Source organism: Urocampus carinirostris, chromosome 1, assembly GCF_059441175.1.
Source record: "Urocampus carinirostris isolate Australia breed hairy pipefish chromosome 1, RoL_Ucar_1.0, whole genome shotgun sequence".
NCBI lineage: Eukaryota > Metazoa > Chordata > Actinopteri > Syngnathiformes > Syngnathidae > Urocampus > Urocampus carinirostris.
In genome coordinates this window covers 73845226-73861774 of record NC_142349.1, presented here as the reverse complement: position 1 = coordinate 73861774, position 16549 = coordinate 73845226, and the positions used below count along the sequence as shown (strand labels likewise).

The following is a 16549-nucleotide window of genomic DNA, read 5'->3' as shown; positions in this document are numbered from 1 at the left end:
CGTACTTGTAAAAATCAGGGTAAACCGTCCTCATCTTCCTCCTTAGAACTGAAGCCATCAAAGTTGTCTTCCTCAGTGTCTGAAAGAAACTTTGTCATGTAGACGTCGTCCCACGCTCCCATCCACTCCTGATTCTGTGCCCTACTCTCCGTCACGCAGCAGACCGGCTTTTCGGAACCCGTTGGTGATGGTGGATTTTTTTATGCTGCCCCACGCCGTCAGGATCCACTGGCAGACTTGCGAAAAAGTTGCCTTTCGCATGCGGCCAGTTTTAGTGAAAGATTTCTTGGCGCTAGTCAAGCCAAGAAGTTGCAGTCTTCTTCGGCGCATATATTCCACCGGTCTAAATCTTACCTTTTGTACTCTAGTGCCGCTGGCAGCCGTTAGAAAAATGACATAAATTGGCCGCATCACTGAATAAGCCGCAGGGTTGAACGTTTGGGGAAAAAGTAGCGGCTTATAGTCCGGAATTTACGGTACATTTTTTTTTAAACAAAAATTTACCGCACTCCAAACTTTTCGTCAGGCAGATCCGGCAGATGTTGTCTTGGTCTCGCGGTGTGTAATGAAAAGTCTGTCTCTTTTTAGAGAAGCGGCTTTTTCAGCTCAACTCATTCAAGAGAGCCGGCTCTCATACGGCTCACTTGCTTTGATGCATTATACAGTGGAGCCTCGGTTTTCGAACGCCTCTCAGTTCGAACAAATCGGAGTCCGACCAAAAATTTTGAGAAATTCTTGCTTCGCTGTTCGGTCAAAAAATCGGAGTTCGAACGCCGTTAATGCGTGAGTGCATACGTTCATGTTAGCGTAATCTTTCGTACGGAAGATTACGATAACGCGGACGTACGATTAGCCTGGGTTAGCTTTATGTTTACGTTAAACATTCAAGGTAAACATTCAGGGTGTCGGAACGGATTAAAACATTTTACATTATTTTTAATGGGAAAAATGATTTAGGTGATCGAGCAAATCGGTTTTCGAACAGGTTCTGGAACGGATTATGGTTGAGAACCCAGGTTCCACCGTATTACGAATGATGATGTTGTATAAAGAAGTTTAAAAAAAAAAGTATAAAAGGAGAAAATGAAAAAAAGACAGGTTTGTGGTTATCCCTTGAATCGGTATATTACCAACAATAATTTGATGCAAAAAATGAATTAATAATCTGATGATTAAAACCGAATAAATATATCTATTTTTATTATATATTTGTCGCCGATTTACAATTTCAACCTCGATAACACTAAATTTTGGGGATGCATAGATATCAGTTGGCACTGCTGGCACATTCTCAGCGCACAAGAAAATCAAGCCAGCGCACAAAAATCAGGGCTTAAAATGACTAATTAAGAAGCTACTTAGTTACAGTGCTTAAAGGTAAAAATACACGGGTTCCCCTGATGTTGTCTCCTAAATACGGTATTTTGAAGTCAATGTCGAACGAAGTTGAAAAGTAAAGTCAGTAGAGTTTGTCGAGAACCGGCTTCTTCGGCTCGGCTCACTCAAAGGAACCGGCTCTTTCGTGTCCTCAACGGCTCTTCGGGTTGTTTTTGCTTCTTTAATCCCAACATGACCAAATATGATGTAAAACTATGCACAAAATGACTTAAAGGAAGGGGGAATAGAACAAAAAAGAAAAAAATTGCAAAATGAAAAAGTAGTGAAAAGCTGGGGGAAAAAAAATAAAAAAGGAAGAGAAAAAAAGAAGGAAAAATTAAGAAAAAAAGACAGAAAAAAAACGAAAGAAACGTGGGAAAAAAGTAAATGGAGAACAAAAAGAAAAAAGTAACAGCTCGGAAAAAATAAACACAATGAGACTTTTTTTAAAGTAATTTAAAAAAAAAAAGTAGAAAAAAACACGGAAAAAAGAAGAAAAAGTTTGCGTTGCATTCAAATAACTTCCAATGATATTAAGTGAATCTTGTTGCCAACATTCTACTTCCACTCAAAAATGTGACTAAATACATTTCTGTATCTTGCAACCGACTCAATAAGCCCCCAAGAATGTTAATATTATGCGACAAAATATATCAGGAAAAAAAAAGAAATGGATATCTTGTGAAAGAATTGTAAGAACAAACGACGTTTGCAATAGTACACGGGTCAATTCATTCAAAAGAGAAAAATAATTCTTCATTGCCGGAAACTCAGCAAAATGTAACTTGATGTCAAGTTTTGGACATGTTTGATCATTAATTATCTTGCCACACTTGGGATTGCTGTTGCTCACTGTTGTTTCAAGCGTTGCTCACCAACTTTGTGTGAACGCTCAGACCCGTAAGGAAAATGACAGGGAGCATTGGTTGGAACCCATAGATTTTTGAGCATGCGAGTCCCCGGGACCCATCACTTTTTAGAGGTCAAACGAAGACTGCTTCCGTGCCAGGCAAACGCTGCGAGCTGTGCGAGGACGGCTTTTTCGGGGACCCCCTGGGCCAGGAGGGGGCGCCGCGCCCCTGCCGGGCCTGCAAGTGCAGCGACAACGTGGACCCCAACGCGGTGGGGAACTGCCACCGACAGAGCGGACAATGCCTCAAGTGCATTCACAACACCCAGGGCTTCTTCTGCGACCGATGCAAGGACGCCTTCTTCGGGGACCCCCTCGCCGCCGACCCCCAAAAGAAGTGCCAAGGTCGGTCCCGCCGATAGAAAGCCCGTCTGCTCAAAATTGAAAAGTGCTGGTCCGTCGGAAAATAGGCTGTTCTGTCCAGAGATTTAGCAAAAAGGCTAAGCTACTGGGAGTAAACTGACACACTTTTGGGTTCGTCATTAAGTCCACAATATTGAAATAGCCCAAATGCTTCACAATGGACAACTCCACTGCTTAGAAGAACTTTCTGGGTTGTTGCGCACAAAAAACCCCAATTTGGAATTCCTAACAATTGCAATTCAATTTAAGGTTGAATCTATTAATTTACTAACCTAAACTCTGGAAAACTTTCTGGTTGTTGTTCACGAAATAACCCAATTTGGAGGTGAACAGGGTGACCCAACCTTTTTTTACCCACCTAGCTAATTCCTAACAATTGCAAATCCATTTAAGGTTGAATATATTAATTCAAGTCAAGTCATGTTTATTTGTACATCCTAAGCAGTGTCAAAGTTTCTGGTTTTTGTGCACAAAATAACCCAATTTGGAGGTTGGTTATAAACGGAATGATTCAACCTTTGTTTCCAACTAGCTAATTCCTAACAAGCGCAATCCATTTTAAGGTTGAATTTATTAATTTGACTAACCTAAACTCTGGAAAAATAGTGGCAAACTTTCTGGTTGTTGTTCACAAAATAACCCAATTTGGAGGTCAACAGAATGATCCAACCTTTTTTTTACCCAACTAGCTATATATATTTAAGGTTAAATATATTTATTTAACTAACCTAAACTTTGGGAAAAAATGGTGTTCAACTTTCTGGTTGTTGTCCATGAAATAACCCATTTTGACGGTTTGTTGTGAACAGGATGACCCAACTTTTTTTTTTTACCCAACTGGCTAATTCCTAAAAAGTGCAAAACAGTATTTGATTGAATATACTAATGTAACTAACCTAAACTCTGGGGGAAAATGGTGTCAAACCTTCTGCTTGTTGTCCACAAAATAACCCAATTTAGAGGTGAACAGGATGACCCAACCTTTTTTTTACCTAACAAGTACAAAGCATATTGGTTGTATATATTAATTTAACTAACCTAAACTCTGGAAAAAATTGTGTCAAACTTTCTGGTTATTGTTAACAAAATAACCCAATTTGGAGGTGAATAGGATGACCCAACCTTTTTTTACCCAACTAGCTAATTCCTAACAATTGCAAATCCATTTAAGGTTGAATATATTAATTCAAGTCAAGTCATGTTTATTTGTACATCCTAAGCAGTGTCAAAGTTTCTGGTTTTTGTGCACAAAATAACCCAATTTGGAGGTTGGTTATAAACGGAATGATTCAACCTTTGTTTCCAACTAGCTAATTCCTAACAAGCGCAATCCATTTTAAGGTTGAATTTATTAATTTGACTTACCTAAACTCTGGGAAAAATAGTGGCAAACTTTCTGGTTGTTGTTCACAAAATAACCCAATTTGGAGGTCAACAGAATGATCCAACCTTTTTTTTACCCAACTAGCTAATTCCTAACAATTGCAAATCCATTTAAGGTTAAATATATTCATTTAACTAACCTAAACTTTGGGAAAAAATGGTGTTAAACTTTCTGGTTATTGTCCATGAAATAACCCAATTTGACTGTTTGTTGTGAACAGGATGACCCAACTTTTTTTTTACCCAACTGCCTAATTCCTAAAAAGTGCAAAACAATATTTGGTTGAATATATTATGTAACTAACCTAAACTCTGGGGAAAAATGGTGTCAAACCTTCTGCTTGTTGTCCACAAAATAACCCAATTTGGAGGTGAACAGGATGACCCAACCTTTTTTTTACCTAACAAGTACAAAGCATATTGGTTGTATATATTAATTTAACTAACCTAAACTCTGGAAAAATAGTGGCAAACTTTATGGTTGTTGTTCACAAAATAACCCAATTTGGAGGTCAACATGGCCGGTTAGCTCAGTTGGTTAGAGCGTGGTGCTAATAACGCCAAGGTCGCGGGTTCGATCCCCGTACGGGCCACTTGATTTTATACCAGCTCAGTAGCCTAGATGGTAGGGCGCCCGCTTTGAGACTGGGAGGTCGCTGGTTCGCGCCTCGGCCGAGTCATACCTAAGACTTATAACATTGGTAAAATGGTGGCGCCCTCTGTTGGCTGCGGCTGCATCGGCTCGCTACAACGGGTCAGGTGTATCGACATTTCGTTCTTACAAAGAATGACAATACAAAGGAAATTATTATTTTTTTTTAATTATTAACAGAATGATCCAACCTTTTTTTTACCCAACTAGCTAATTCCTAACAATTGCAAATCCATTTAAGGTTAAATATATTCATTGAACTAACCTAAACTTTGGGAAAAAATGGTGTTAAACTTTCTGGTTGTTGTCCATGAAATAACCCATTTTGACGGGTTGTTGTGAACAGGATGACCCACCTTTTTTTTTTACCCAACTGGCTAATTCCTAAAAAGTGCAAAACAGTATTTGGTTGAATATATTCATTTAACTAAACTAAACTAAAATACTTTTTTTCTCTTTTTGTGCGGTCAGCCTGCGCCTGTTCCCCACTGGGCACTTTGGGCGGGCAGACAACTTGTTCGGGGGTGACGGGGCAATGCCCCTGCTTGCCCAACGTGGTCGGGCGAGACTGCGGCGCTTGCCAACCCGGATTCTTTAACCTGCAAAGCAGACAGGGTTGCGAAAGGTAAGACGGCGGCGTTATTTTCATTTTCTCCTAGCCCCGCCCCTTCCTAACTGTTCCCGCCCCCTCCCCAGGTGCAACTGCGACGCCATTGGCTCCCTAAACGGCCAATGCGACGTCTCCACCGGGCAGTGCGAGTGCCAACCCGGCGTGACCGGGGAACGGTGCGACCGCTGCGAAGTCAATTTCTTCGGATTCGGCGCCAGCGGATGCAAACGTAAGAACGGGGTTCGTGCGGGTGCTTGAAATCCTCTGAGTCGCTTGAGTTTTTACCTTGTTTTTGAGGATTGAAAAGTGCTTGGATTTTGGGAGAGGTGCTTGTAGATCAGGGGTGTCAAACTCATTTGAACTCGGGGGCCACACGATAGAACAAACATTCTGTCGGGGGCAGGACTAGTAGATTAAAGAGATGGAAAAAGAGAGATAAAGAAATAAGAGAAAAAGGGAGGGAAAAGGCGAGAGGGCGGGACAAAGAAAGAAAAAGAGAGAGAGAGAGAGAGAGAGAGAGAGAGCGTGAGAAACAAAAGATAGAAAGTCGTGAGAGAGGGGGAAAAAGAAAGGGAGAGGAAGAAAGAAATCCAAAGAGAAATAGAAAGACAGAAGGAGAGAAAAGAGAAAAGAAAGCACGAAGGGTAGGAAGAGAGAAAGAGAAAAGAGAGAAAAGGAAAAAAGGAAGTTAGAGCAAAAGAAGTTAAAAAGACACAGAGAGAAAGAAACAAAGAGCAACAAAAAAAGAAAAAGAGAGACACAGACAGAGAGTGTGACAAAAGGGGTGGAAAAGAAAGCGAGAGAGAGAGAGAAATAAATATAAGTGCAGTGTCTTTGTTCGAGGCACCTGGCTTTGGCAAAATCAAGTTGACAAATTTCAACCTGCAGCTTGTTTTCCTCTTGCACTTCTCTGAGTGTTGTCTCGCGGGCCGGATTCAATCCCTTAGCGGGCCTGATCTGGCCCGCGGGCCGCCCTTAATCACTAGGAGTATCAAAGGGCTGCACAAAAATAAGAGCTCAAAATGACTAATTAAGAAGCGACTTAAGTCAAAGTTACAGTGCATGAAGGTAAAAATACACTGGTTCCCCTTCTAAATGCTGTATTTTGAAGTCAAGGTCGAAGTAGAACCAAGTTGAGTAAAGTCAGTAGAGTTTTTCGAGAACCGGCGTCTTTGGCTCACTAAAGAGAACCGGCTCTTTCGGGTCCCAAACGGCTCTTCAGGTTGTTTTTGCTTCTTTTATCCCTACACGACCAAATATGAAATAGAGCAAAAAATACAAAAATGAAAAAGTTGTGAAAAGCAAGAAAGAAACAAAAGGAAGAGAAAAAAGAAGGAAAAATTCAGAAAATGCCAGAAAAAAAGAAGAAACAAAGTAAAAAAAAAGTAGAGAACAAAATAAACACAATGAGGTGTTTTTAAAGGAATTAAAAAAATAGGGAAAAAGAAGAAAAAGTTTGTGTTGCATTCAAATAATTTCCAATGATACCAAGTCAATCTTGTTGCCAACATTGTACTTCCACTAAAAAATGTGATTAAATACAGTTCTGTATCGTGCAACCGACTCAATAATCCCCCCAAAAATGTTAGTATTATGTGACAAAAGATACCAGGGAAAAAAAATTGAAATCTTGAGAAAGAATTGTAAAAACAATTAAGAGCTTTGAGCCGCTGCGTCCATGCGTGCCGCCATTTTGTTGACTGATACTATAACAAGCTACCGTATTTTCCGCACAATAAGGCGCACCGGGTTATAGGGCGCACCCCGAAAAAATCGTTTTTGGTCCTATTTTTGACATACATAAGGCGCACCGGATTATAAGGCGCTACAATGGGAACGTGGACAAAACAGTCGGATGGTTAAGTCCAACTTCTTACCCCCTTAACATTCCCAAAGCTTGCAAAGAAGCAAATACGTGTCGTTGACACGTGCGGATGCAGTGTCCGTACGATGTCACTCAAATGCATCGTTCCATCATTCGGAAGGTTCAAGTCTTGGGATTCAAGAAATGCCAACCATTCCTTAGTTTCTATTTTCGCTCGCAACTTTACCGTGCATATGACAATAAACACTTGGAATTGAGTTTAATTTAAAAAATACACTCCATTCCATCCATTTTCTGTACCGCTTATCACAGAAACATTGAGTTCAGTCTGAAACAAGATACAGGGAAAATATATAGCCGGAGTAGCTCACCGAAGTCGTTGTGTTCAATAATAATGTGCAGCCGTGGTCCTCTTATATCCGCGAGTTTAGTAAATCCAGGAGAATAAAATATTTCCAAATACAGAATAGTAAAAAAATGCTTTCTGTATGCCGTCAACCACGTGCTATACGCATTCATCTTTTTCGGCCAATTGCAGGCTTTGTTTTGCCGCTTCAGCCAATGCCAGCCTGTAAATGATAAAAAGGATCCGCCCCCTTAACCTCCGAATAACTTTAGCCAATAGTGACCGATTCAATTGATGATTGACACATTGGTTAGCCAATGAAACGCCGGTAAATAAATCCCAGCATACACCGCGGACTACTTGGCCTTAGGGGGAAAATCGAGTCGGCGGCTGCAAGTTAGTTGGAAGACTTTGCGACTTAATATTGATCCATAAATAAGGCGCACTGTATTATAAGGCGCATGGTCAGCTATTGAAAAAAATAAAGGCTTTTAGGTGCGCCTTATAGTGCGGAAAATACGGTAAATGTTCTTGTTGTTCTCATTTTAAAACACAACACAAAATACCTATGTGCAAAATGTATTCTCATTTGAAGTTCGACTGAGATCCTTTTGTTTTAGCAGACGGAAGATTTTTAGTCTGGACTACAAAAATGGCTGCCTTTACTCTCTTTTGCATATATTAGCAGATAAGGAGGAGCGTTGACTATATTTTCTTCTTTTTTTTCATTTTTTCCGATCTTTGGGCAGCCTGCGACTGCGACCCCGAAGGCGCGCAATCGGGCCAATGCGGCGAGGACGGGCGCTGCCCGTGCCGCCCGGGTTTCGTGGGCGCCCGCTGCGACATGTGCGAGGAAAACTACTTCTACAACCGCTCGGTGCCGGGATGCCAACAGTGCCCGTCCTGCTACAGCCTGGTCCGAGACAAGGTGAGCCAGCCCCGCCTTTATTCCGTGGTCCCGCCCCCTGACCCGCCCCCCTGCGCAGGTCAACACCCAACGGCAGAAGATCCACGAGCTGCAGACGCTCATGGACAACTTGGCGTCCGGGCAGGACGCCGTCACCGACCGCGCCTTCGAGGACCGCCTCGCGGAGGCCGAGCGCGCCATCCAGCAGCTTTTGCTGGAGGCGCAGGCCAGTAAAGGTGAAAAAAAAAAAAAAACACACTTGGCTTATTCAATCGTTATATGTAAAGTGACAACGGTTTCAGATCATACGGGGTAGTCAAAATGCTGCCGGGCATTCTAACGTCATTGTGGCTTTAAGGGACAATGTCAATTATTTAACCTTTAGATGTCGCAAAAATGAGCGCTACAAAGTGCAAGGAAGAACACAAACTACGGAGACTCAAAGTGACCAAAAAGCAGTATTCTCATATATGTTTTTCACCCAGCCTTTTGCAAAGAAAAAAGAAATATGAAACAAAAAAGAATGATATGAAAAGGACAAAAAGAAGAAAAGACCAAAGAGAAAGAAGGAAAGTAAGGAGAAACAAAAGAAGAAAGGGAAAAAAGAAGATATGAAAGAAAAAAGGAAAGGAAAAAGCAACAAGAAACTAAAACTAGGAAAGAAAAAAGGAATTAAGATGGAAGAAAGGGATGAAATAAAGGAAATTAAAAAAATAGAACAAAATAATTGGGGAAAGAAAGAAACAAACAAAGGAAAAGGTTAAATAAAAAAAGGAAAAAGAAAGGAGAAACAAAAGAAGAAACGGAACAAAGACGATAGAGCAGGGCTCGGGAACCTTTTTTGCTGAAAGAGCCGAAAAAACCCAAATTTTAAAATCTAATCCTAGGAGAGCTATATGTATATTTTAATACCAAAAACAGCTAAATGGAAGAGGAAAATCAACGAGTTTATAGTATAATAAGACAGAATTTATTTTGAACAACATTGTAAGTTAATAACAAAAACTAACAATTATTTATAATTATAACAATCAACTGGTCTGCAGGCTGAGGTTTTATTCATATCTGTCCATGTTTACTTGCCCGCTGTGCTTGTTCACCGCTGTCTGAGGCCCTCAGGTCAGCAATTTCTTATCTAAATCGAAGAAGACCAACAATATATATATTATAATAAGACTCTGTTATAACACGTTGTTCAAAATAAAATTAAAGGTATTTATTGATAAGAAAAGTACTTCTGACTTACTATTAATGCGACTTTTGGTGTTGCATGGTTTTGCTGATGGCTTTGTAGTCCGGTTGGTAGGTGGTGAGGTTCAGCTTTATGCAGGCGTTTAGGCTTCCATCTTTTAAACGTGATCGCAGGTTGGTTTTGATGTGTTTTAGGTGTGAGAACGACTGTTCGCATGCATACGTCGATCCAAACATGGTCAATACAGCAAGACTCACACGCTGCAGTGTTTTGTACGTGACGGGAAGCGCGTTCCAGGTTTTGACAATCAGCTGGTCTGCGCGCTGAAGTCTGTCCATGTCTGTCCATTTGTGTTTGCCTGCCAGCTCTGCTTGTTCTCGTGCAAGGGTTTCCAAATCTTCATTCAGTGACTTGAACTTATTAACCCACATGTCTGTGGCCTTCAGGTCAGCAACTTCTACTTCAAAATCTCTGACAGAGACTTTGGGGATGAAACTCAGGTTTACTTTGTCCAAATCACACTCGTGCGGATGAGTGATGAATTGAAAAAGACTAGTGTGCTCACGAAAGTCCCCAAAGCGTGCTTTGAATGACGTCAGGAGAGAAGATGTGAAAACTGCGAGCTGATGGAGATCAAAATGTTCAGGGGAGTCACTTGCTGTGCACTCATCTTTAAATACTTTCAGTTTTTCAAAGTGTAGTAAACGACCAGTCTCAATATCCGCAGTAAAGATTTCCAGCTTGTTTTGAAATGCAAAGACTGCCTGTTGAAGGGATAAGACTGTATATCCAATGCCTTGCATTTTCACAATGAGATGGTTCAGATGTCCAGTCATGTCCACAAGATAATAAAACTTGAGGAGCCACTCAGTGTCCGCTAGCTGGGGATACTTGATGCCTTTCATTTGAAGAAAAGTCCGTATTTCGCTCAGGCAAGCTGCAAAACGGCTAAGCACCTTCCCTCTTGACAGCCAACGCACATTACTGTGCAAAACAAGACCGGGATAATTATTCTCCACTTCATCCAACAGTGCTTTAAACTGGCGATCGTTTAAAGCTCGGGCAACAATAAAGTTGACCACCCGAATGACCAGTGACATCACGTCATCAAGCTGCTTGTCACACATTTGCGCACAAAGTGCCTCCTGATGTAGAATACAGTGGAAGCTGAGGATGGGTCTGTTCTCCTGCTCACGAAGCAGCGCTACAAATCCTCTGTTTTTCCCCACCATGCACGGAGCACCATCGGTACACACAGAAATAAGTTTATCCATTGGTAGAGTCTTTTCATTTGCAAACTCCATGAAAGACTTGAATAAATCCTCTCCTCTCGTCGTCCCTTTTAGTGGCAAAACGGCAAGACTTTCCTCACGCAGCGAGTCACCGTCAACATAGCGCGCAATAATACTGAACTGGGATAAATGACTGACATCTGTTGATTCATCCAAAGCGAGGGAAAAAAATTCTGCTGCATTTATGTCATTCACTTGTTTTTTTCTCCACTTGTTTCGACATCATGATGGCACGATCGTGCACAGTTCTTGCTGAAAGAGGCATATCTTTTATCCGTTTGATTATTTTATCTTTATCCTTAAAGTCGTCAAAAAGCTCGTTGGCCACATCAAGCATGAATGATTTGGCATAATCGCCATCTGTAAACGGCTTCCCGCTCCTCACAATTGCTAAAGAACCAGCAAAGCTAGCAGAGTTAAAATCACCTTGTTTGGCCCATACACGGAGCTGCTGCTGACTCGCCTGGACTGTAGAAAGTAGTTCTTGACAGGCCTTCTTTCTCTTGTCTCCCACTGGATATTTCGCTGAAAATGTGGCATGGCGTGTGTCGAAGTGTCTCTTTATATTTGACCGTTTCATCGAGGAAATATTATCATTGCATAAAAGACACACTGCACAACCTGCTCTCTCAATAAAGGCAAATTGCTCTGTCCATTCCTGCTGAAACGTACGGTAATCTTCATCGCTTTTCCTTTTCGTCATCTTGATTAGAAGGGTTCACCCTGCATAAAAAAAGCTAACCAAAAACGAAAGGAAATATTTCTTCTTTGCTTCAAAATGACTTGTGCAGATTGTTGTAAATTATCAATTAAAATTAGACTTTCCGGGTAGCGGACCTTCCCGCTCACCGGAGAACAGATTGGCTCTTAGCTGCGTGCCTGAACGAAAAGTTGCAGGTGAAAATATATATAAATTAAAATGTGTGTATTTATTTATTTATTTTTTGACATGTTTTTTTCTGACTTTATTATTATTATTATTTATTTTGCTAAAGTAACATTATTAGTAAAATTTGTTTCGTTCAGAAATTTTCAGAGAGCCAGATGCCGTCATCAAAAGAGCCATATATGGCTCGCGAGCCATAGGTTCCCGACCCCTGCGATAGAGTAAAGAATAAGGTAAAGGAAAAAGCAACAAGAAAATAACTAAAAGGAGAAAAGAAAAAAGTATCTGCAAAAAAAAGAAGAAAATAAATAATGGAGGAAAGATGGAAAGAATAAAGGAAATTTAAAAAATAGAAAGAAATAATTGAGGAAAGAAAGAAACAAAGGAAAAGAGAAACTAACAAAGGGTAAAGTGGAAAAATAAAAGGAAAAAGAAAGAATACATTGTAAAATGGAAAGAAGAGAGGTTAAATGAAAGAAGATAAGAAAGAGACTGAAAATCCAAAAAAGGAAAAGAATAAATAAAATTAAAAAGATAGAACAAACATTCTGTCAACTAGTAGATTAAAGAGAAAGAAAAAGAGAGATAAAGAAAGAAAATAAAGAGGGAGGGAAAAGGAGAAAGGGCGGGACAAAGAAAGAAAAAGAGAGAGGGAGAGAGCGTGAGAAACAAAAGATAAAAAGTCATGAGAGAGGGGGAAAAGAAAAGGAGAGGAAGAAAGAAATCCAAAGAGAAATAGAAAGAGAGGAGGAGAGAAAAGAGAAAAGAAAGTGCGAAGGGTAGGAAGAGGGAAAGAGAAAAGTGAGAAGAGGAAAAAAGGAAGCTAGAGCAAAAGAGGTTAAAAGACACAGAGAGAAAGAGACAAAGGAAGAGAAAAAGAGAGACACAGAGAGTGAAAGAGACAGACAGAGAGTGGGGGAAAAGGGGTGGAAAAGAAAGAGAAAGAGACAAATAAATACAAGTACAATGTCTTTTTGAGAGGCACCTGGCTTTGGCAACATCAAGTGGACCTATTTCAACCTGCAGCTCGTTTTTCTCTTGCGCTTCTCTGAGTGTTGTCTCGCGGGCCGGATTCAATCCCTTAGCGGGCCTGATCGGGCCAGCGGGCCGCTTGTTTGACACCCGTGCTCTTTTTTTCCGTTTCATGCTTCGGTTTCTCCGCGGGGGTCCGGGTCAGAAGCGGACCAGGGTCTCCTGGATCGTCTGAACGCCATCAACGGCTCTCTGGCCACGCAGTGGACGCGCCTTCAGAGCGTCCGCGGCACGGTGGAGCAAACGGGCGGCCAGACCGACCGCGCCCGCCAGCGCCTGCGCCAAACCCAGAACCTCCTGCAGCGGGCCCAGCAGGAACTGCACAAGGCCAAGGACGCCGTGGCTAAAGTGGTAAGGGGCCCAAACGGCGCCCCCTGGGGGCGGGATACGCACAGCCGGGAGAAAATACCGAAAGGATCAAATTTAGTGCTTGAAAAAAGGGAACTGAAATAAAACAAAAAATGTGACTCTAGAAATACTACAAAAGGGATACTACAGAAATACATCACTACACTAGTACTATATTACAAAAATACCGCTACAGAAATATTAAAACATTAATACGACAGGTACACCCAAAAATCTACTATGGAAATACAGTACTACAGAAATCTTAAATACGATTGGAAATGCTACAAAAATACAACTCTAGAAATACTACAAAAGGGATACTACAGAAATACAAAATCGCTACAGTAGTACTATACTACAAACATACTGCAACAGAAATACTACAAAAATATGACAGGTACACCCAAAAAGTCTACTATGGAAATACAGTACTACAGAAATATGACTCTAGAAATTCTACAAAAATAAAACAAAAATATTGCCACTGTAATAATCTGAAAATACTACAGATATACGACAAAAATACTACTGAATAAATTCTACTAAGACATATCAGAAGTAACATTACAAGAATACTACAGAAATATGAAAAAAATACTAAAAAGTGCAGTAATACTACAAAATTAAATATCAAATTGAGTGCTTAAAAACAGGGAACTGATATACAACAAAAATATGACTATAGAAATACTACAAAAGGGCTACTACAGAAATACAACATCACAACAGTAGTACTATACTACAAAAATACTGCTACAGAAATATTACAACAGAAATACTACAAAAATAAGACAGGAACACCCAAAAATTTACGATGCAAATACAGTACTCCAGAAATACATCTTAAATACGACTGGAAATGCTACAAAAATACGACTCTAGAAATACTACAAAAGGGCTACTACCGAAATACAACATCACTACAGTAGTACTATACTACAAACATACTGCTACAGAAATACGACAAAAATACGACGGGTACACCCAAAAAAATCTACTATGGAAATACAGTATTACAGAAATCTTAAATACGACTGGAAATGCTATAAAAATACAACAAAAGGGATAATACAGAAATACAACATCACTAGAGTAGTACTATACTACAAAAATACTGCTACAGAAATATTACAACAGAAATGTACACCCAAAAAAATTACTATGGAAATACAGTACTACAGAAATCTTAAATACGACTCGAAATGCTACAAAAATACGACTCTATAAATACTACAAAAGGGCTACTACAGAAATACAACCTGTACTACAGTAGTACTATACTACATAAATACTGCTACAGAAATATTACAACAAAAATACTACAAAAATACTACAGGTACATCCAAAAAAATCTACTATGGGAATACAGTACTACAGAAATACTTCTTAAATACGACTGGAAATACTCCAAAAATATTACCACTGTAATAATGCGAAAATACTACAGATATAGGACAAAGATTCCAATACGGAAATACTACAGAAATACGACAAAAATATGACTATAGAAATACTACAAAAGGACTACTACAGAAATACAACATCACTGCAGTAATACTATACGACAAAAATACTGCTACAGAAATATTACAACATTAATACGACAGGTACACTCAAAACTCACTACTAAAGAAATACTACAAAGACATATCTACAGTAACACTACAAGTACACTACAGAAATACGACAAAAAAAACGACTGCAGAGATTCCCCCAAAATACTAATAAATACAAGTGTAGTAATACTACCAACTAAATATCAAATTGAGTGCTTAATTAGAATTCACGCTTAAATAATGGAATTGGTCTCCAGGAATCGGCCCCTTGGACGCAAGGAATAAAACATAAAGGTAAAAAAGAGAACAAAGCAAGAAAAAAAGAAAAGAAACGAAAAGAATGCAAAATTAAAGAAGATAAAAGGAAACAAGAAAAAAAAACAATGAAAAAGAAGCAAAAACACAGGGTGGGGAGAAAAAACAGAAAACATGACAAGAAAAAAAAAGCAATGAAAAGGAAAAAGTGGTAAATGTAGAGGAAAAAGAAAAAATAAAAACAAAAAGAAATGAATGAAAAATGGAAGAAGATAAAAAGAAAGGAGAAAAAAACAATGATAAAGAAGCCAAAAAATGGGGGGGAAGAAAAACAAGAAAACATGACAAGAAAAAAAAGCAATGAAAAGGAAAAAATGGTAAATGTAGAGGAAAAAGAAAAAATAAAAACAAAAAGAAATGAATGAAAAATGGAAGAAGATAAAAAGAAAGGAGAAAAAAACAATGATAAAGAAGCCAAAAAATGGGGGGGAAGAAAAACAAGAAAACATGACAAGAAAAAAAAGCAATGAAAAGGAAAAAATGGTATATGTAGAGGAAAAATAAAACATAAAAACGAAAAGAAATGAATGAAAAATGAAAGAAGACAAAAGGAAAAGAGAGAAAAAAACAATGAAAAAGAAGCAAAAAAAATGGGGAGGGAGAAAGAAAAACAAGAAAACATGTCAAGAAAAAAAGCAATGAGAAGGAAAAAGTGGTAAATGTAGAGGAAAAAGAAAAAAAACAAAAGAAAAGAATGCAAAATGAAAGAAAAAAAAACAATGAAAAAGAAGCAAAAAAAGGGGAGAGAAAGAAAAACAAGAAAACATGACAAGAAAAAAAAGCAACGAAAAGGAAAAAGTGGTAAATGTAGCAGAAAAATAAAAGAAATGAATGAAAAATGAAAGAAGATACAGCAGATACAGTAATGGGCGGGGCTTGGATACCCACGGATTCGGGTGCGGTCGGGCTGCATTTTTTGGGACCCGGTTTGACCTTTAAGCTCCGCCCACAGGACATCCGCTCGCCCAGCACCGACGGCGACCCCAACAACATGACGCTGCTGGCCGAGGAAGCCAGGCGATTGGCCGACAGGTAAGCCCCGCCCCTTGGAAGGCGGCACCCGCCTGCCCCGCCCTCTGACGGCCATCTTTTTTTGGGGCAGGCACAAGACGGAGGCGGACCAGATCGTGAAAATGGCCAAAGACGCCAACGAGACTTCCAGCAAAGCTCACAATTTGCTCCTCAAGACGCTGGAGGGCGAAGCCGGCACGGCGCAGCAGATTGAGCAGCTCAACAGGAAGTGGGTGGCGCCCTCCCAGCTTTTATTTTGAAATTGCCAATGTCGTCGCATCGTTTTTCTCGTGCGCTGACGACATCGGACACTTTTCATTTTAATTGACTTTTAGAAGTTGTTTGGTGGTTTAGATTGAGATGTAGTTTTTGGAGTTTTATTTTTATTTATTACGATTTTTTTTTTTTAATTAAAAGTTTTAGAATGTTTTTTCTATTTTTGGAAGATTTTGGAGATTTTTTTTAAAACACTATTTTTTATTTGCATTATTATTATTACATTTATATTATATCATATATTATTATTTATATCACATATATT

General features: G+C 39.6%; 1 protein-coding gene and 1 non-coding gene across 2 annotated transcripts in view; both read left to right on the top strand.

Annotated features, from left to right (window-relative positions):
- The window catches only part of lamc1 (laminin, gamma 1), a 91350-nt gene that overhangs the window by 60580 nt on the left and 14221 nt on the right, over window positions 1–16549 (top strand). The window contains exons 14-21 of the mRNA XM_088350593.1: window positions 2387–2632; window positions 5157–5310; window positions 5382–5524; window positions 8216–8394; window positions 8453–8609; window positions 12921–13126; window positions 15950–16029; window positions 16100–16237. Of these exons, the coding sequence (XP_088206719.1) occupies window positions 2387–2632; window positions 5157–5310; window positions 5382–5524; window positions 8216–8394; window positions 8453–8609; window positions 12921–13126; window positions 15950–16029; window positions 16100–16237 (1303 nt within the window). The remainder of the gene's footprint in view (window positions 1–2386; window positions 2633–5156; window positions 5311–5381; window positions 5525–8215; window positions 8395–8452; window positions 8610–12920; window positions 13127–15949; window positions 16030–16099; window positions 16238–16549) is intronic.
- Window positions 4553–4626, top strand: trnai-aau (transfer RNA isoleucine (anticodon AAU)). The gene has a single exon. It is a non-coding gene; the product is annotated as a tRNA-Ile (tRNA).